Consider the following 21,903-nt stretch of genomic DNA (forward strand, 5'->3'; position numbering starts at 1 on the left):
AAATGAGGAAGTTTGTGTCTTTTAACTGCAACAACCAAACAAATCTGCCTGAGCTTTGCTTGAATGTGTTTAGTGTCATAAAGTGACGTGTCCATTTGTCACTCAGGCCTGCCAGAACAAGGAAAGAGAGAAAATAGGATGCAGAAATAGTGAAAATTCTGTGGTTATGAGTATAAAAAAGGGAAAACTGGAGATGATGTAAATATGGTTGAATTTTTATACTGCTGAAAAAGCCGCTGTAATATTAGCATATTGTTTAACTTAAATAACAAATAAAATGGTTGGATTTTAAAGGCTGCCTTTTTAAACTAACAATTTCAGTGCAACAATTAAAGCAATAGTCACCTCCAAAATGATATTTCTGTGAGCTATTTTCATATCTCTACTATTACAACTGTGTTTTGTTTTTCATCAGTACTACCATGAATTAAGTAGTCTGTGGAAATTAACCCTCTATTAACCATACATTTATGTGTATAGAGGAGTCATCTAATAAAGTTTGTGTTCAGTAATATATACTCTTTAATATGTCACATCTTAAAACAAAACAATTTCACAATCTAAGTGTTCTCCCTAGAAAATATTTGGAGATGAAGTTGATAGCTTATTCACAGGTGGCATAACTGACAGTCACACAACACATTCTTTCTCAGTGAGAGTCCTGACTCCAGCAAAAGGAATTGGGATTTGTGCTTGTCCTATCAGTGCAACAACAACAAATTACTTGCACATTTTTGCTGTACTGCCATTTCAGGAATTGTGCCTAAAAACCTTAACTCCTTGGTGTCATTGATTTCAATCCTTCTATTGACAGAGTGCTGTAAAATATAATATAAGCTTTTAAGATATGTGCACCCCACCGTTCAGTTCAGTGAAAGCCAATGAAGTAATCCCATTCATACTGTCTTGAGGGTTCATGTTCATAAATGAAAGCCTCTAAGGGAATAGTCACCTATCTATCTCCTTGGAACCAACCATTCCTTAAAGCTTGAAGAGATGCTCCCTGCTATTTCCGTCTTCAGGGAGGCTCTGATGTGGGCTTCCCTACTTCTGCTATGTATGTATATCACATCGCATATCAAATCTCAGACCCAGTCACATGCAAACTTAAGGTTGGAAACGATAGCTTCACATATCTCTCTCTACTCACTCCAGAAATCAGAAGCACATGGCTTGAGTCCTAAAAAGCTATTTGGTCTGTGTCTGGATAGCTTGCCTTGTGGAGACGACTAAAGCCAACATTTTCAAAACTGGATGCCTAACGATAGGTGACTAAATCCATATTTAGACTGCTAATAACTTCAAGTCTTCAGAAGTACTGAGTTCCCCTGGCTACTGTTAACGTTAATGGAAGTTGAGGGTGTGCAGTACCCCTGAAAATCTGACCATTGCATTAGGTACCTTACTATGGTGTTAGATGCCAAAATGTACACAGCCAAGTTTGAAAATATTGGCCTGTGTATCTTTGTTATCTTTTCTTAAATAGATGCGAGCGGTAACTCATTAAATCACTTTCCCCTTCTCCTTTCCTCAGAGCTTATTCATTTCATGTAAGTGCAGATGGTCAGATGCAACCTGTACCTTTCCCTCCTGATGCCCTCATTGGACCAGGAATCCCTCGCCATGCTCGTCAGATCAACACTCTGAATCACGGGGAAGTAGTGTGTGCAGTTACCATCAGCAACCCCACAAGACACGTGTATACTGGTGGAAAGGGATGTGTCAAAGTCTGGGACATCAGCCACCCAGGGAACAAGAGCCCTGTCTCTCAGCTAGACTGCCTGGTAAGTGAACATCTAGGAATGAAAGTGAAGCTTGATCAGAGGGGGAGGGGGTAGAAGAAAGCAGTTTAGAAAATATTCAGATTGCGCAAGAGTGATATGATAGCATTAAGATATGGGTTATGATGATCAATTAGTATCATCAGCATTGAGAACCAGCTCCTCAGCTGGTGCTGATTGGTGAGCTTCATTCAGGTTCTTTTTATTATTACGTTTACTGCTAAGTTGTTCAGTTTCTGGTGTGTGTGTTATAATACATGTGCTTTTTCCCCCCTGACAAAACAAAAGCCCCTAAAACTATATAGGCAAGAGGCAAGATCAAAAATAGTGGTGTAGATGCTGTCTATAAACTTTGATATTATGGGTGTGTGTTTAAGCCTTATATCCTTTCATGTGCTAAAAATTACTTGTCGACTCGCATTCTAATATATGGTCCATGCATGTGCATGTATGTTTGTATTCTGATCGTTTAAAAATCTCCCTAAATTATTACTGGGAACAGCAAATTATTTGCATGCGCGAACAAGATGCACCATTATTGGCAACTTTTCTCTTGTCATTTACTGTTCTTGATGAGATGTTGTAATTGCTGCTACATCAAAACTGTGCAGAACGTGTGACCCTAATACCTCCTTGGTGGTGGCAGCAGGGCTCATTAAAATGGGAGGAGGAGGTATATCAGAATTTGGTACACCCAGTCATCAAGGGGTTAATGTACTGAAATGAACAGAGTATAAAAATGAAACCTTTTATAAAAGCTGTCAAATGCAGGAACATTGAAGTGTTTGGAGTTGGGTGCAGGTCTTTGCATTTTGATGCTAATTAAGATTAAATAGCTCTCACTACTGAATTTTGTAGATCAAGTTTAAGTACTTCCCTGATGTCGTATAATTTTCTGGCATTAATACACTTTATCATTGTCATAAGTGTAACTGGCTCATTAAAACCAGGAGGGAATACAATACTTTTATGGATTTCTGCTCTCATGTTAATGCTGTTTTCCTTTCCTCATGAGTAATCTCGTGATGGCTTCTGTCTCCACAGAACAGAGATAACTACATCCGTTCCTGCAGATTGCTTCCAGACGGCCGCACCCTGATTGTCGGTGGGGAGGCCAGCACATTATCCATTTGGGACCTGGCAGCTCCTACCCCACGTATAAAAGCAGAGCTGACATCTTCTGCTCCAGCTTGCTATGCTCTAGCTATCAGCCCCGATTCCAAGGTCTGCTTCTCCTGCTGTAGCGATGGGAACATCGCAGTTTGGGATCTGCACAACCAGACATTAGTCAGGTAGGTCAATAAAACTGGGTTGTCAGGTTGTGAAGAATTAATTAACAATAGCATGTACGTTCTACCTTAATATTTTTTTAATGTGTTCTTATCTTAATTGTCAGCATAACTGTTTCAGTATTTTGTTGTTAAGGAGCCAAGATAATAAAAGCTTGATAAAAATTACATCCTTATTTATAGGTTTAGAGGATTTTATAATGGCAGACTTTAAAGTTCTTTTCTAATGCTGCTAGACTGGGGTCTGATGGCTGCTTAGAGTAAAATCAGCTTGTGTTGATGTTGCTAAGATTCTTCTAGGTTCCTATAAAACATGGAGTAGTTTGATAGTGTGTAATACATTGCACACAACCACACCTCTTTGATCTGTGCTTAGTGTTTGTATTCTAAGTAGTGATGGGCCTGAATCACCACATTCAGATCTGGTTTTGGACAGCACAAAGTTTGGGGGTTTTCAGATGCACGTGTTTGGTTATTTCTCATCCCCAGTGTAAAGCATCTTAAGCGGGACCCAATAATGCAGATCTACATTATAAAGCATTGTAGTAATACATGTAAAAGATGGGCTTTTATTAGGTGGTCCGATGAGCCCATTGAGACTGTTCTGTATTAAAGCCTGTGTAAGTAAGTGATTGCAGATGATTTTTAGAGCCAGTAAATTTAGAATGATATGCTGAATTCCTCCCAGGAAGATGACATTCCCGGTACCTGATGTGATGTCACAGTTTCAGGCAGAGATCCGCAAATCTGAACCTTAAAACATACCGTATATACTCGTTCATTAGCCCATTCGTTTATAAGCCGACCCCCCCCCCCCCAAGATGGTTAGGTAAAAATGGCAAAAACTGAATGACCCTTTCATAAGCCGACCCTATATTTCAGAGGTTGGCAAACTTTGGCTCCTGGCCCGTCAGGGTAAGCTGCTGGCGGGCCAGGATGTTTTGTTTATCTGGAGCATCCACAAGCCTGGAGCGCCTCGGCTCCCAGTGGCTGCGGTTTGCTGTTCCCAGCCAGTGGGAGCTGCGGGAAGCAGCACAGGCCGAGGGATGTGCTGGCCATCACTTCCCGCAGCTCCCATTGGCTGGGGACGGCAAACCGCAGCCACTGGGAGCTGAGGGGCTGCGTGCCTGCAAACACTCCAGGTAAACAAAATGTCCCGGCCCACTAGCGGCTTACCCTGATGGGCCGGGAGCCAAAGTTTGCCAACCATGATCTACAATGACAATGTATTAGATACTCAATTCAGTAGAGCTTAAAATCGTCATTTATCAATGGGTTTACACCAAAAAGCCAATCCCTGCTCTTTGATGCTTCACTTTATCAAAAAAATTTGGCTTATGAACGAGTATATACGGTACTTCAAAAAAAATGTGCTATGCTGACTAGGCTGATTATTTGATGCATTCCACACACAGTTCATTTGGTTATCTACAAATTCAGAATAAATTCAAGTCACTCTACTAAAATATGCTTTTGCTACGTTTTAATAACTAGAGTTATTAAAGGAAATAAACCAAAACTAGCATGATCTGCACGGAAAAATGAACATGGATCAAAACCAAATCTTTCTACCATTAGTGTGTGCATGTGTTTTCTTTTGACATTTTCAGACAATTCCAGGGCCACACAGATGGAGCCAGCTGTATTGACATTTCTAATGATGGTACCAAGCTCTGGACGGGAGGTTTGGACAATACCGTCAGATCCTGGGACCTCAGAGAAGGAAGACAGCTACAACAGCATGATTTCACATCACAGGTTCACTCTCAGAAGCTTTGACATGTTAGAGAAATCCATAGTGGTTTTATAAAATGAGCACATTTTTTAAAAAGCAGACTTGAAGAAGAGCTCCTAGAATTTTTTCACTTAGTCTCTTGCACTGTTTTTAATATGGCAGCTAAACATTTTTTCTAGATTATGGCTTTCAGGTTGATAGATCAGTATTTTTCCCACAAGAACAGCAGAGAGCCCTATTTATAAAATTCATTCGTCTCTTAGGTGCCACAAGTACTCCTGTTCTATTTATAAAAGGGATTTGTCAGATTAAAGTGTTCCTATCTAACCAGTTTTCAATTCTGTAGATCTTCGTTCAAAAGATATTTTTACAAAAATATTTTTAATGCTATTGGATGGGCTAGGACAGTAACTTTTATAGCTTGTTTCAATGCTTTACTATTACAGTTCAAAATGAGTTGCATTTACATGAACTAATTTGTCTTGATTATTATAGTAGATGATTAGCATCTTTTAAAACCTGTGTAGCAGCCCAAAATGTAGCTCACATTTTGTGAACAGTGATAACAATGTAGCAGGAATTAGTTCTGACTATTTCAAGCTCCTCCTTTACTGACTGCAGCATGTGCTGTGTTAATTCCAGATCTTCTCCCTGGGTTATTGTCCAACTGGTGAATGGTTGGCAGTAGGAATGGAGAACAGTAATGTTGAGGTGTTGCATGTTACTAAACCAGACAAGTATCAACTTCATCTTCACGAGAGCTGTGTGTTGTCACTCAAATTTGCTCACTGTGGTAAGCTACAACATCTATGCCAGTATTTTCTCTCCTAACAAATCTCTTTTGAATAAAAGCAAGGAAATGTAAAACCAGATGTTCAATATAATATTAAAATTAAACTTTTTTCTGTATGATTTATTTTTATTGTTTACAAACAACTTATAGTGAAATACCTTAATCTAGCCACATGTAATTTTGACTGTTCTCTGCATATTTTTTTCATTAATGTGAATTGATCATTTTTCTGCATAATCTAGGGGTTTTGTGCATGTGTTCATTGAAAACGTAACATAATTATAAAAAAAATTTAAAAATCTGATTTCAGGCAAATGGTTTGTAAGCACTGGAAAAGATAATCTTCTTAATGCCTGGAGAACACCTTATGGAGCCAGCATATTCCAGGTAATAATCTCCTAAAAGCTGTTTTCCACATTACAGTACAATAGAGGTGCACTTTTCAAGGTCCATCATTAACTTAAGGAGTTTTTAAATTGGTGTTCTTGGCTAATTATGTTTCTTTTAAGACTTTGTCTGTTATAATGAGGTGTACAAGATTTTGTCCTCAATAATATTTTAATAATTTTAACATTACAATAAAGTGGACCCTTATCTTGAAGTTGGGCTTTAATGCCCATTTTGAATCCTTTGTCTCGAGTTTCTTATGCCTATTTCCTCTCCTGTGTATATTATGCTGTGGGTAGTGGAATATAGCGCAGGTGCCACGTGGTTAATTTAGCATTCATTGAATATCCAAAATCTGCTGAAAATAATGAAACCCAGACACTCAACACATGTGTATCTTTTTCAGTTCACAGACAAAAGGAATAAAGCTTCATGAGCACTTTTCCCCCCTAACTTATGTCTGTGACATGCCATTTTAAAAAAAATGTTCCTCTTTATTTCATGAAATAGCTTAACAGGTTTGGTCTAGATAAGCACCGTTAAGATGTCCTAATGTGTATTAAGATTTAAAAGTCATTACATTAAGCAGGAAAACTCTTGAATTTAAGAGCCGACACTTATGGAAGATTCTTGTAGAATGTAATAGGAAATTATAACCTTTCTATATGTATTTTTTTCCTTTAAACATCCTATAAATATTAACTGTGTCTCTTTCTAATGGAACTTAACGATACCTCCTTCAGAAAAGCAAACCTGTTCAAACTCTTGTAGATTAGCCAGACTATAAAGAAATCGGCACTTGATTAGGAAAACCTTTCCCACTCTAATCCCATCTCCAAACTCCCATTCCTGTAGAATATCATTGAGGAGTAGTGCCAACTAGCCTCCAACAACTTTTACCAAAATCCTGGATGCTTCTTTGTTGGGCTCCAGATATTAAATATAAATATATATCATATATTATATCTAGGTAGATATAAATTAATTCTCTCTCTCACTCTCAATTTTATGTTGTACCCATTGTACCATCTATTTGTCTATTGTATTCTGTTCCACTGAAGTGCTTCTACTATGCCAGTCACTCTGGTGTCTTCTCACCTGTTTGTTTATTATTCCTGAGATTATAAGTTCCTTGGTGCAGGGATGGTCCTTCTTTTCCATTTGGAAAGTGCTAAGAAGGGGGTACTAAAAACAATAATGATTCTCATTCGCTATTGTATCCTATAGAAATCACTCTAAAAATCTATAGGAACCTCTTGAATTTTTCTAGAACCTTGTTGATTTTATCCCAATTAAACTCTTAGGACTTCTCCATAAGAGGAATGTATTTTTTTTTTTAAATGGCTTTTAAGCAGGCGGAAACTAATTGAGTTATATAAACATTTAATAAACACTCACTGTTTGTGAGTAAAGTGTGTGTGGGGGGCACAGGATTGGAGGGATAAGTTTGTTTTATAGGTTGTCTTCAGTTCTGTAATATTGAATAAAACATTCCCTTTCCTTTTATGTTGCTCTGTGTATTGTCTTAAATACTTTAGGTGAGGGAAGTTTGGGGAATTATTTTTGCAATTGCATCTGCCAGCCCTTCAGCTCTGCTTTGAGTCAATATATTTTGGTATTTAGATAAGCTCTTCTGTGCACTCCCCCTTAGTAAACTCTCTACTGATTTAATCTTCTAGTCGGGTGCCATTTGTGTTCACCTGATTTTATTAAAACAGAAAAATAGTTAATTTCTTTATGCTTATGTATTTTTCTTTTGTTTCTCATAGTCCAAAGAGTCCTCGTCTGTGCTTAGCTGTGATATCTCTGTGGATGACAAATACATTGTCACTGGCTCTGGGGACAAGAAGGCTACAGTCTATGAAGTTATTTATTAGAGACAAAGCTGAATGCAAACAGGACTCCTCCTCCTAGCACTTTGCTGTATATTCCTTTTTTTTCCTTTCCAAACTGAGGACTTACAATGCTCATCACAGTTGTGGAGTTCATTTTTTCCCCATCTAACTTGCTATTGACTTGTGAATGCTCATTAAGAACTTGTGATACCAAACTTAAGATATCTACTTGGAAGAAGAGGGGATAAGCATACTTAACACTGAACTGATTCTCTAATTATGTATTATAGCTGTAATGTATTTATTTTGTTTAAAGAAGGCTTTCTAACAATGAACTGACTAAATAAAGCTGTCTGCCCCTGCCTTGGTTTGAAAGGTGCGTTGTATATTTTGTGTTTTTTGCTGGTGGGTGGAAAGGAGGAGGGGCGGGAGGTCAAAAGTGACAAGTGCACTAAATAGAATGATAGCTTATATTAAATTTTTAACTATTTAACTTGCTCTTGGTTGAGCCATCCTAAGTGCTACTATAATATAAATAATTATTGTGGGAGGAAGATGATCTAATTTAACTATTTTAGACCGGCTTGGAAATCTAGAATAGTAATTACGAACTATAACCGGTTGTGTATATATATGCCTGTGATTTTTCACTAATTAAGTTCAGAGTTGAATTAAATAAATTGTAAGGAAAAATGTGCCAAAAATAAGATTGTTACATACATTAAAAGGAATCTGCTGTCAAGTAGTGTTTTTTAAATAGATTTGTTTTCAATGCTTCCGGGGATGGTAAAATCCTCTGTGTTGATCCAGGCTTTTTAATATAACATCTCTTTGTTGTATTGCAGAGAGAAGTACAGTAACTTGCCTCAAAGAACCAACTTTATCTCTTCTGGATGTTTTTGCCACATTTCTTTGAGAAGGGAGATGTGCGTCTTTCAGCAATTTTGCAGTTACAAGAGATTACAGAAAATATTTGCTATATTCATTGGAAACTGCACTGAAATGAGCATGGATTCCTACCAATGTACAGACTACAAAAGCAAGGACCTCAGAGGTAGGGTTTACAAGAGCACTCATTCTGACGTTCAGAAAAGAATGGATTCTCACTTGGGAGAAGGACTTGCTTTATTTGCCAACAGTTCTATCCACGTCTTAGTTGGATGTCCCTGAAATGAACACAGGCTGTGCCATTGTGCCAGAGACATTGTGTTATCTTTTTATGTTGTTGTTGCTGTTAAACTATGATCTGTGACTTTTTTTTTTTTTTTTTTGAATGCTTTAAAAAAAAATCTTTTAAGTCTGTGGATCTGCTGATGTACAGTGCCTTTGCTGCTATGGATCAAAATCAAAAGAACGGTGTAGATAAATCTTATTGTATAAGTAGAAAATTACTTAATTTCATACTAGAAATGGATTGATGCTGCAAGTTGAAATGGACTGTTCATTGAAGTTCCAAATGTGGTAGCAAAAAATAGTGTCTTAAGTGCTTAGTGTTTGATGTCATTAACAGTTTCGTAATACTCTACAGTGTAGAAAGATTTTGATACTAAACTGTGTCATTGTACATAGTTCTAATGCATTGTATTGACCACCAGTACTTCTATAATGGTAGATTATTGTTTTGTGCATTCAGACTTTTAAGCATTAAACATAAGTAACTTCTATGATGTATTATTTTTCTAATTTTTTTCCCTTTGTGGATTTGCACACCTTAGTATTGTGAGCAGATTTCAGTTTGGTCAAAGGAGAGTAGGCAGCTGAAGAAAAGTTCTAAATTGCACAGCATGCCACTATAGACTTTTTAAAAAGAACAATGTGTTTTGTAAAAGACACTTCCCACCAATTGTCTGGTTTCACAGCAAACTTTCTTAACTGAAAATGTCTATAGTTACACTATTGCAATGGTTTTAGAGATTGATACCATGCTAAGAGCTCAGCCGTATCACTCCAAAGTATAGTGCCTCCTGTTTTGTGCATTTTCTAATCTCCTATGGAGTTTGGGTTCCTCCACACCTCAGTGAGAGTAAAGTTTGGAACAGCCCATGTTCCATGGCTTGCTAAAGCATGCCCAGCTGAATGGGCTCCATTTTAGAGGAACTGATTCAAAATTCATTGACGTCACTGGGCTTTGGATCAAGCCCTAAGATCTCAAACCAACTTTTTCATTTAATCAACAGAAAGACTATCACTGATTTCAGTGGCCCCTCGGCTCGGGAAAAGAAATCTAGCCCACCAGACACAAATATGAAGGGTACTGATATGGGAGCCAATGATTGGGAGCCCATTCCTTTTAGAATTTTTTTTTTAAACCTACTATTTTAAATCAGTTACTAGTATTGTGAGTGACGTAATATTTATTGGTGAAGCGGAATGGAGAGTGATAGTCCCTATTGTGTTCTACTGAGGGTTTACGCATGCGCGCAATGCGTCCGGAGCTGGAGAATTTAAAAGTAGTAGTGTCTGTTGGTCTGCAAATGTGCACTAGCCTCGCCTCATGGTTTCGTCTGAGATGATAAAGGACAGAGCGGGATGACTAGGTCTCCAGTTCCTTCTCACTGCCACATGGTCTTGAGTCAGAGCTCCTAGTGTCCTCTCATGTTTGATGCACCTTTAAAAGTTTTGAATTGTAGCTGGTTATTTTTTCTTGTAACATTTGCTGTTTTTACTGCTTTAACATCATTTTAGCTTTTAGTAATATTTTTAATAGAACTGAGACTTTGGGAGAATTAGTTTACTGGTTACCCCCTCATCCCCACCCCAGTACCCGCATGCAGGCACAGGACTATGCTGAAGGCGCCTGGATTTAAAATTTGTGCCTCCTGCCTGCATTCCTTGATGACAAGCATCAACGCTGCCTTTACTGTTTGGGAGAAGCCCACGTTTCATCCAGGTACAGGATCTGCCAGTCCTTCTCAGGCCATACCCAAGAAGGCCAGGCTCTCTGCCTTAAGAAGTACCTCACGGAAGTGGCCATGAGGCCTCCATTAGACCCAGGGTGAAACCCCCTTCCTCCTCCAGTACATCAGCCTGAGACAGCCAGGATGCACCTCTGACTTTGGAGATGCAGATTGGTTCCGGCATTACCACCTCTATGGATCCTGTGCTGGGGCCTAGTCAGGAGGTAAGGAAGCAAGCATGTAAGTCTTCCTCCAACCAACTCCTTCTACGAGTTCCAGCCACAGGGAGGCAGTGCACTCCAAGATGCACAAGCATGGGGAAGAAAAACGTGCACAAACTGACGGATCTACCAGTACCGAGCCATGCACACAATCAACATTGGCCTCCCTTAAGACAAGGGATCCATTGTTTCCATTGAAGTCCTCCTCTGCAGCCCTGGTTCCAGCTACCATTAATCCTGGAAAGATTGAAGAAAACACCAGAGTCACATGAACTATTTGCCCTAGAAGAACTGAGATCTCCATGCCTTCCACTACCATCCACATCTAGGGAGGCCAGATCTCCCACCCAGGACATACCACAGTCAGGACACACTTCAATACATTCTCCTATGGTTTACACGCTTCTGCCAGTCCCGACGTACTGCCAATGGAACGGGATCTGAGTTTTTGCCCTTAGAGGATTCAGAGGGAGCACAAGGGCCACCCATTCCCTACCGCCACTACAATTTCCCCAAAAGACCACTGACATCATGGCAGTACCTCCAACAGCAGAGGAGCCACTCACTGGTTTTCCACACTATGGGGCCCTGTGCAGCACCCACCAGATCAGTCCTGCTGGCCCTGTTGGAGATCCTGGCCCCAGTATCTCCCCTTGGAACCCACTTATTCCATCAGGGAAGCTTTGCTTCTATCCCTGCCAAGGACACCCTTGAGCAGGTGCTCTGAATCAGTTATGGAGGAAGAATCACTCAGTCCAGACTGCCGGAGCAAGAGCATTTTCCATCGTCCTCTCCAGATGCTGCAGTAACTTCAGCGTCCCCCTTGCCTCCAGAAGACTTTTGGCAATTTCAAGGTCTCCTGCGAAGGATGGCAAACCATCTTCATAGGACGAAGTACAAGACAAACAGCATTAGTTCCTGGACATATTTCGTTCATTAGTACCAAGTAGGGTTTCTTTATCGATCAATGAGACCTTTCTCCAACCAGCTCAAATAGTTTGGCATACCCCAGTCACATGCACACCTACCCCCAAGGGGGCAGAAAAGAGATACTATGTACCAGCTAAGAGGTCAGAGTTTAATTTCTCACCCTCCTCCCCCAGCCAATTCCTTTGTGGTGCAAGCAGCAACTGAACAGTCCAGATAGCAACACTCATGCTCCACTCTGATAAGGAGTGATAAGGAGGGCAAACGATTGAATCTTCTGGGACACACGATCTTCTATTCAGCTAGCCTCCAGTTCCTAATTTTGAACTACCAACCCTTGTTGGCCAAATCTGACTTCCTCAACTTTGGCAAACCGGAGGACTTTACTGAAAAGCTGCCTCAGCAAGAGCGAGTCCAGTTCCAGTCTGGGAAACTGGTGGTGAGGACAGAGCTTCAATCTGCTCTAGATGCAGCAGATGCCTCATCTCGCTCGATGGCTACGGGCATTGTCATTTGGAGGGAATTGTGGCTTTATTCATCCGGCTTCATGTGGCTTCATTTTCCACAGGGAGATGCAAAATACCATTGAGGACCTCTTTTGATTAATCCCATCTTTTTAACTAGAAAACCAACGATTCCCTCTATACTCTAAATGATTTAAGGTCACACTTAAATCATTGGGTATCTGTACACCTGCACCCAAGCAAAATTTCTACCGATTCAGGAACAATGATTCAGGAATCCCCAGTTCTTCATCCAAAGACCATACAAATCACCATGCAAGCACCAAAAGACCCAACAATTCCACCTTCACCGCTTTCATCACACATGCAGTCATTTCAGAAAAGAGATAAGAGTACCACTGGAGAGCCATCAACCACTATGCCTACTGCCATACAACCAGTCCACCTCCTGCAGGGGTCACCTAGCACTCTTTCTACTAGTTTGGAGTGCAATAAAAACGGAGAAGTAGGTGCAAGATGTCATCCTCTATGGCTATACGATCGAGTTCATCATGCTACCTCATCCACAATCCATGCCCTGATCCCTTTTCAGGGACCACTCTCATGACTGCATTCTTGCTCTAGAGGTAGGCTCCTTACTACAAAGATGAGGGATAGAGCAGGTTCCTCCAAACTATCAACGGACAGGGTTCTATTCAACTTCCTGATACCCAAAATGAAGACCTGGATCTCCGTCACCTCAGTCGCTTCATTCACAAACCCAAATTTCTTATGGTCACTTTAGCAGCCATCATACCATCACTAGAAAAAAACACGTGATTTACAGCTCTCAATATGCAGGATGCCTGTTTGCATTGGATGGATGTCAATGTGAACAGATGATTCCTTTGGTTCATGGTAGGCACTCAGGATTTTCAATACAGGATCCTACAATTTGGACTCACCACTGCTCCCAGGGTCTTCACCAAAATTTTCTTTGTCATAATGGCCCACCTCCAGGTTTTATGGGATCCATGTATTCCCATATCTCGACAACTGGCTACTAGCAGCGTGATCTAGAGCCGAAGCTCAGATCTCGACCTCCAGGTTGCTGAGACTTCTTTCCTCCCTAGGAGTCAGCATCAATGTCAAAAAATTTAACTTTGGTTCCCACACAGTCCCTAAGCTTCATAGGGGCCTCCATCAACTCAGTCACAGCATGAGCTTACCTATCAAGGGACAAATTCCAGACTCTGCAAGAACTCGTCACCCGAGTAGTCAATAGTCCATCTGTCCTGGTCAGGACTTGCCTTTTCCTCCCCTTGGCCACATGGCAGCCTACATGTATGTCACCACCTTTGCTGCCTACAGGTGTGGCTCCAGAGAGTTTATTCACCCATGCAGCATGCCATGGACCTTATGCTGACAGTCCCTCCCAAGCTCTCCTCCCTCCAGTGGTGGACAGACCTAACACAGGTCTGTGTAGGAATTCCCATCCTCCCCGGACATCACGATCATCACAGAACTCTGCAATGGATATCTCATTCGGCACAGTTGTCCTCCACTCAACCATTCCATCCTCATCCTCGCACCACTTGTTCATCATCCTCCGTGGAGTACAATAGACTATCACTTGAAGAAGAGGAACTTACTTCCCTGTAGCTGGAGGCTCTTCGAGATGTGTAGTCCCTGTCTGTATTCCACTTCCCACCCTCTTTCCCTTCTGCTGTGGATCTGACACGGTCGGTCTGCCCCGCCCTTTATCGTCTCAGATGAAACCATGAGGCAAGGCAAGGGTGCATGCGCGGACCAATGGATAATACTACACCTCTACCCTGATATAACGCGACCTGATATAACGCAAATTCGGATATAATGCAGTAAAGCAGTGCTCCAGGGAGGCGGGGCTGCGCACTCTGGCGGATCAAAGCAAGTTTGATATAACGCAGTTTCACCTATAACACGGTAAGATTTTTTGGCTCCCAAGGACAGTGTTATATCGAGGTAGAGGTGTACTTTCAAATTATCTGGCTCCGTACACATGCCATGCATGCGTAAACCCTCAGTGGAATACAGACCGGTACCACACATCTCAAAGAATCTCTGATTATAGGTAAGTAACATCTTCATTTTTTCCTTCTCTCCCGAGCAATATGGTTCTTTAGGACTGCGTTGAAGAGGAATTTCCAAAATGTCTTCCAAGCTGATGTAAATTTGTTGCTTAAGTACAATCACATCTTTGAAATGAAGTTCTCAACTACTTATTACACCAGGGCTTCACAGAGATAAACATGATGTAGACATTTTCTGTTTATTGTTATTCTTATCTGAATATACATAATAGGAATAGAAGAGACCTGTTGTTTTCAGAACCATTCAGTAATTTGAAAGGCTGTGTATTTTACCTTTACTTAAGGAAAGGAAACCTTCGACTTACTGTGCCCAAAAGTACCCCAAAAGCATATTTTTGTATATTATTAGAATCATGAGAGGCTCCTTGCACCCCACTCCCAACACAAAGTCTTTCATTCTTCAATCAATAACTGTTTCAGTGCACCCTTCTGAATTTCAAAATATAGTTTTAACTGTGTTGTGATATACTTCAAAACACCATGCAATAGCTCTGTATATTGTTGTTTGTATTGATGCTCTTTGAATATTTTACAGGATCAAATGCCTGAATCCCAGGATTATTGCAATTAAATGTACAGTCATCCTGATTTTCCTCCTTCCCCCACCCTAGTGTTCAATGCAAATGAAAAGTAACTTGGATCAAACTTTTTTAGGTAAAGCATCTATTAGGTTCACACTCCTTTTTGATCCTTTAATTCTTGAAGTTACTGCTTGGTTGCTTCTTTTCTTATGTAAGAATCTGTTGCTGCTAGTTGTCTTTAGTACCATATAGGTTATGAACTTTTGCTTTGTTTTTTTTCATAATTAATAACCTTTGGTTTCCTTTTATTAGTTTCCCCCTCTACTAAAACTTGTCAGTCATTTGATGCAGTGACACGTTAGACAAGCCTTCAACATTTATTATAGTGTATGAACACTCTAGCCAAGTTTAGAAGTCACAGTAAGTCTAAATCTCTACTTTCAATGGCTTATAAATTTTTCTAAAAATATGACTATATTTGAAATTAAATTTCTGTTGTTTGTTCTCAGCCTTAAGATGACTCTTTTGTCTCTTTCCTTTTTTTTCCTGTTTTTAAGCTATTCAAAAGTGAGAAATCAGATGGTGAAAACCTCCTTTTTCTTTACTGGGCATTTTTTCCTCTGATAGTACAGACAGCACATGAAAAGCACGTGATTCCTCCTCATCTCCCAAATATTAAAAGGTGTGATGTTCCAGATAAACACGCACTACTATGTGGCCATATATAATATGTTGAGCATCACACATAACCACAAACTAGATCCTCAGCTGATGTAAATGGTGTAGCTCTGTTGAAGTCTATGAAGCGACGCAAATTTATTCCAGCTGAGGATCTAGCACATTGTACTATGTCACACAACAAAAAACGGACAACCTGACTAGTCTCTCCTACACTTTACTTCTCTGGGCCCTCTCCAAACCCTCTCCTCCACCCCACACCCTCACTGTTTATTCAAATTGCAGTTTCTAATCCATATGCAAGTATTTATGATGCTTCAAAAAGTGAAATGCAAAAAAACTGTTAAATGAGACATGGCTGAGATTTTTACATGCACAGGAGTCAGATGCAAAGTAATGCAAAGTAATGGCTTGGTCTGCTACTATTTCTCATCCATATTGAATATTTTATATATTTTAAGCCATTAAAATTAACACTATATGTAATGATACAAAATATAAGAAGGCTGTGAAAACCGTCACTTTGAATTTTCCAATTTGTGTGCATTGAAAGTCTTGGCAATAGAATTGCGTTAACACAGGATTTATGGGAGAAGGGAATGCATTTAAAATTAAGAAATTTGCTAATATGAGTTTTTCTGGTGGCCAAGATGGTATTGAAATGGAGTGAGGGGGACTGACCTTCGACATAGCTGATAGTTCCACATATTTAAGAGAGAAGCCCCTTCACATGCCTGGCAAGAGATGAAGCCTGAAGTAGTGTGCTGTAGAAGATCATCTTTGACAAGCTCTTAAATAATGCACCTGCAGTGTCTGCTTTTGAATCGAGAGTTACTGAACATAACCCTTGAGATTTCATGTTTCTCCCGGTATTTGGAGTACAGCATTTCCACCTCACAGCAAGAAATTTTTATGTCAAAACCAATAAATGTTCTTATTCTTACCAAATGATTTTCTATCCTGGTTACAAGGAAACAATATTATAGTGTCTTTTTTTTATTATTATTAAAAAAGCATCATCTGACATTTACAACATGTCGATAAACCTGCTATCAAGTACAAAGAAGCACTTCTAAGGGACATTTGGACTCACATGGATCTATTCTAAAATGTTGGTTAAATACAGCTCTTTTGGTTTCTCTGTAATCCTATGGTATTGTAATGTATAATATATAAATCTGAGGAGGAATGTTCTAGCAGTTACTCCGCATATCAGTAGTTAAGAATTACCCTAACTTCCGAAGATGCATGTGAAGGGTAAATTCAGTCACATACAAAAATACAGAATAGATGATGGTTTTTATTCTTTATTATATTATATTAACCCCAAATGTCTCTTAATGTTAGATCAAGCTAAGCACTAATAGTATTACTTTCCACATTCAAATAAAGGAAGAGGTGGAGGAATTTAAAATTAAAAATGAACTTTCCATGAAAATATAATCTTTTTTTTTTTTTAAATGAATAAATAGAACTTTGAGTGCCCTGAGTTGCTTTGATTATACAATCATCAGTCAAGAAGAATTTTTGGTAACAAATACATTGTGGCTCAGTGGCTTCTAAAGAAAATGACTATAATGATTTTAAAAGGGATGGTTTATGTTTGTGTGGAGAAAATAGGGGCTTATTCTCAGAGAAGATTAATGTGAGTCAAAAGACACGGGTGTTGACATAAGTCTTGAGTAACTGCAGTTGGGATTTTCTGATGTTAAGCCTTAATACTTTTTGATATTCCTCTAATGAAAATTAGAAACTCTGCTACATTCATTCTCAGTTCCAGAAGTGAGGATCTTTACCCAACAAGATAAGGAGATTGACCAAATACAGATAGATACATACAGTTCTGGCCATGGTCTTTTAATATACGTTAAGTTTGCACCTTGTTGGTCATAAAATTAATTTGTCAATGTCAATAAGGAATCCATACACCATTGTGATATCAGGAGGGGGCACTATGCTGTAGGGGAGTTTCCCCTCCTTTAAAGGAAGGATCAATTGAAACATCTAACCACTGATATAGAGCTATTAAGGGTCCCAGGGCTCTTTCTGGAGAAATAGTATAGGGCATAGGCACAGGTCTGTTGGCCAAACTGGTATTTTAAAATCTCCCATTTCCACCCCAGAGGCATCTGCATTTAGTGGGTGGTGAAATGATCCTTATTTAGACAGAATAAAGTGTTTTTTATAATCTTCTGTATGACATGTGGTATCCAAATGTCAGGTATTCTTCATTTAGCCAGGCCTTAGTCATAACTAAATTGAAATGTGTTTAGCGGGGGAAAAAATCTCTTGAGTATCAAGCATCTCAACCCCTTATCAAACAACCTAAGTGTGTGAATAAAACCATTTCAAAACTGCCATGTAAACTGCCAAAGCAGGTCTACTCATCGGCCACATGCTGCTGATAGAAAAAATCTCTGCCACAGCTTGGTCTCAAAATACAATACTTGGGTGTTAAATGTGGTTTTTAGATCTGGATGTGAGGTGCAAATGATATGCTAGTTTTAAGCCAGTAATAATTCAAGCTGGAAAGCTGCTGCAGTTTTAACGATTGTGTGGTTATGCAGTTGGTGAAGTTGAAATGAGTGCAGAAATTTGACAGGCACCCTGTAAATGAAGTGATAGTGCACACATTGTGTAAACTTACATTGCATAAAATATTAAGTCATTACTTTGTTGCATACCCAGATGAACAATGAAAAAAATTATTTCAAAGCTATATTCGAAGTAACTCAATTTCACTTTCACTCTCAACTGTCCCTTTTAATTAAAAAAAAAAAAAGGAAAAACCACATTTCCTGTTACCCCAGATCTTTAATAAATGAGCAGAACCTTTTGTGTATGTTACAACATGTAAAGGGTTTTCTGTGACACTTGCTGCCCCTTATTGAGGAACTTATTTAAGTAGATGTTAAGATGTAGCATCTTTAGGTTGCTGAAGCACTGCAAGCCTGATCCCATGAGTTGCTCACAAATCCGAGTTAAAGATGTTCACAGGATCAGGATGTCTACAATTGTAGCAACAGCTGTTACAGGTAAGTTTATATCTGTTTCTTGCTCTAAGCAGTCTTTAATAAAGAAATGCGATATGAGCAACTCTCATTCTATTTGTTTCTTCTGCTTTACCAAGTTGTACATGTTTGAGATGCTTAACTGAAACATTTTTAATGGCGATGAAATGAAGGGGAAAAGTTTGGGGGAGAAGTGGGGAGAGAGGTGTTGGTGGTGAAGTAGGAAAGAAACCTTCCAAAAAAAATTTCTTGTACAGCTAAGAGATTTCTTGAATGGTGTGCTGCTTAGATCTAACTTTTTCATGTAAAGATTTTATCTAAAAACTAAGTGTTATCCAAGCACTCTCATAAATTGTTCTAGCATTTAAATTTAAATTCCATCAGTCCAGACAGGTGACCTGGTTGCTTTTACAAGCTATACTGCATGGATATCTTGTGCCCTGAGATTCCACAAATTCTTCTACCCCATGACTCTCATTAGCCATGTATGTACAACCTGGGCTTCGGAGGAGTATCAGCAGATCACAGTTATGCCAACTGATAACGATAAGCAGCTCAGAACAAGAGCAAAGGAAGAGAGGGAAGATAGATAGTTATAGCCCTTGGTAGGTTAGTAGAATTCGTTTCTAACATGCACTGTTGTCGGATTTGGCTTGAAGACAGGGATTGCTGAGGTTCTCTTCACTTACTGTTTCAGGAGAAATGGGGAATATGGTATTGCCAGACAAATCCCTCTGTGTGGAACACAGGCAGGCAGTACTAAAGGCTACGTCCTATACCAAGTTAAGTCTTGCCAGCCTCGCTCCTGGGCTCTGAGTTTTCCAAAGGCATAGACTCACGTCCAGATCTATTTACATGTCATGGGCAGGGCTTTCACTGGTTTTGGTTAAATATTAACTTACCTATATGGGCTTTATGCTTCACCTTGTGGGATGTTTCATAATTTCTACATTTCCTTCTCTCCCAATATAGTGGAGTTTTTTAGCTGCTGATCTGGTCTCAGGAGAAATGTTTACCCTTAGTACGCCCCAGAGAATAGAGAGAGAGAGAGAGTGTGTGTGTGTGTGTGTGTGTGTGTGTGTGTGTGTGTGTGTGTGTAAATAAACACAGGAAAATGCCATATGCTAGATCACAAATGGTTGCAGACCATTCCTGTGAACAGAAGGGCTTGGTATCATACAAGTCATGCACCCCATATGATTTTATATTCAAATAGAATGGCTGGGTAAGGGATCACATTCCAGGGTTTGGAAAGTGAAGTGGAAAATTCTTCACTATGCTGATGGACACTGGGCGGGACAGATGAGGGACAGATGGGTCAGTTTCACTCTGGAGGAAGCAGAAAAGTAATGCTGATCACAGCAGGTACAGTAAAATACATTCTCTGTGATCCTTCTATTACATTGTAAGTGAGATCAAGAGAAACAGGCTCATAGTAGCTCCTGTGTGACTCAGGAAGGTGTGGTTTGTAATTTTGCATGCCAGTGGACTTCCAGCACTTTAATACCTGTTTGACCTAGGGCCAGAATTGGCAATACAACCTAAATCAATCATTCTGCTGTTGTGGCTTTTGAGAGGAGACCACTGAAGATGTGCCTAAAAGGGTATTGTGAATACAGCCAGATATGTAGTAACACTTAGTCTACAGCAGCTTCCCCTCAGGGAACCACCTAAAATAACTATTCACATTTATATATCCCCTTTTGTCCAGAGAGCTTGACAAACTACAGGTACAGTACAGGTATTACTTTGTTCATTGCTGAATTCCAGCCAGCTCTGGGTTGGAAGGAAGCAACCATTTAACAGTACTTGGCAACCCTACAGGACAGAAAGTAAAAAATATCATATCCATTTGAAAATACAGGACAATTTTAGTAGTGAGGTGAGGCATAGCAGTCTTGCTCTTGTGAAATAGGTCTTGACCAAGTGGTCAAGATTTCATTTTTTTGTTTTCCTGGTAGAGGACACCTCTGGCACTACACTGTCCCTAACTCCAAATTTTGGCATTGCTTCAGAACTGATGCAGAGGGAAGAGTTCCTGCCAGAGGGTTCTGAATTTCTAGTATTGCTTCAGGGAGCACATCTGTGTTTTCTTTGATGGTCTCCTATTCAAATATTGACCAGGCATGACTGTGATAATGACATTAAGAGTGCACCTTCCCACTCTAAAGTTCATAGAACCTTTCTTCTGTACACAGCGCTTCACTGGAATGACGGCTTGTCTGCAACTTTCTTCCATGTCGCTACCTATGTGGCATTCATTTCCACTGAAAAGCTTTCCTCTCTGGGCAGACAGAGGGGGGCGGGGGAAGTTCCAAGCCTTTTCATCACTTCCCATAGACCAAGTCACAAATCCTTGGAAATTTTAGCTTATTCCCCCCAAATTATTTCTGACTTCTATGATTCAACCTTTTGATAACATCTGAGTGGCTGCTAGATAAACAGTCATCCCCATGGGAGCCAGAGGTGCATGGCTGAAATGGTGGAATACTGAAGTCAGCACTAAGGGCAAGGTAGCTAACTAGCTAGTTTGGAATGGATTTAGAGTGACTAGGGGGGACCCCTTATAAGAACCCAGAATACTCTTCTCAAATGCCCCCACCTCAACCAGTCAGGCCTTTCCTAGAATCCAGCCTCCTTTTGTGCCTATCAGAAAGAGATTTTGCCCATCCTCTCTTGCCTCCAGCAGACAATTCTTTTTCATTCAGAGATTCGAAGGGCTCCTCCTACACAGAGACAGGGTTCCTTTTTTATGTCCCTTCAAAACTTCTTAGCAATTTCTCAGATGGGCCTAGTCCCACTTTTCCTTCTGCCATCTACTTCAGTTAGAAGTCATTGTAGGTTTTTTGAAAGTGCCTGGGTCACCACCTCCTGGGACATCTGGGTGAAAGGGAGGTGATCTCCATCAGGTATTCCATTTGAATTTCTTCCATGACCAGTTAGTCTTCCTGCCAACAGGGATCAAGCATTTCCTTTGTAAGGATGCCGTTTTACACTCAATATTTTTAATGCCTAAGTATATATGGACACTAGACCAATTCTGGATTTTGGTGCCTCAAACTTCTGGCACAGAAGAAAATTTGTAAGGAAACATCCCAGGATATTCTGCAGCATGATTTCCTCTGTCTGGTGGGTTGAATGATGCATTCCTTCATATTACCATTCATCCATCACAACTGTGTTATCTACCGTTTTTACTGGGAAAATTTTGCACATTCCACTTACTATCTTTACCTGGTCATCCTTGGACTCA

At 39.8% G+C, this 21,903-nt stretch overlaps 1 protein-coding gene across 9 annotated transcripts in view; it reads left to right on the top strand.

Annotated features, from left to right (window-relative positions):
- The window catches only part of TLE4 (TLE family member 4, transcriptional corepressor), a 125,515-nt gene extending 116,031 nt beyond the window's left edge, over positions 1 to 9,484 (top strand). For all 9 annotated transcript variants that reach the window (XM_034773528.1, XM_034773529.1, XM_034773531.1 and 6 more), the window contains 7 exons: positions 1,535 to 1,784; positions 2,826 to 3,073; positions 4,681 to 4,828; positions 5,448 to 5,598; positions 5,909 to 5,985; positions 7,755 to 8,196; positions 8,666 to 9,484. In XM_034773528.1, the coding sequence (XP_034629419.1) occupies positions 1,535 to 1,784; positions 2,826 to 3,073; positions 4,681 to 4,828; positions 5,448 to 5,598; positions 5,909 to 5,985; positions 7,755 to 7,862 (982 nt within the window). In that variant the 3' untranslated portion in view covers positions 7,863 to 8,196; positions 8,666 to 9,484. The remainder of the gene's footprint in view (positions 1 to 1,534; positions 1,785 to 2,825; positions 3,074 to 4,680; positions 4,829 to 5,447; positions 5,599 to 5,908; positions 5,986 to 7,754; positions 8,197 to 8,665) is intronic.
- Positions 9,485 to 21,903: the final 12,419 nt, after the last annotated feature.

This window comes from Trachemys scripta, chromosome 6, assembly GCF_013100865.1.
Source record: "Trachemys scripta elegans isolate TJP31775 chromosome 6, CAS_Tse_1.0, whole genome shotgun sequence".
In the NCBI taxonomy this organism is placed as follows: domain Eukaryota; kingdom Metazoa; phylum Chordata; order Testudines; family Emydidae; genus Trachemys; species Trachemys scripta.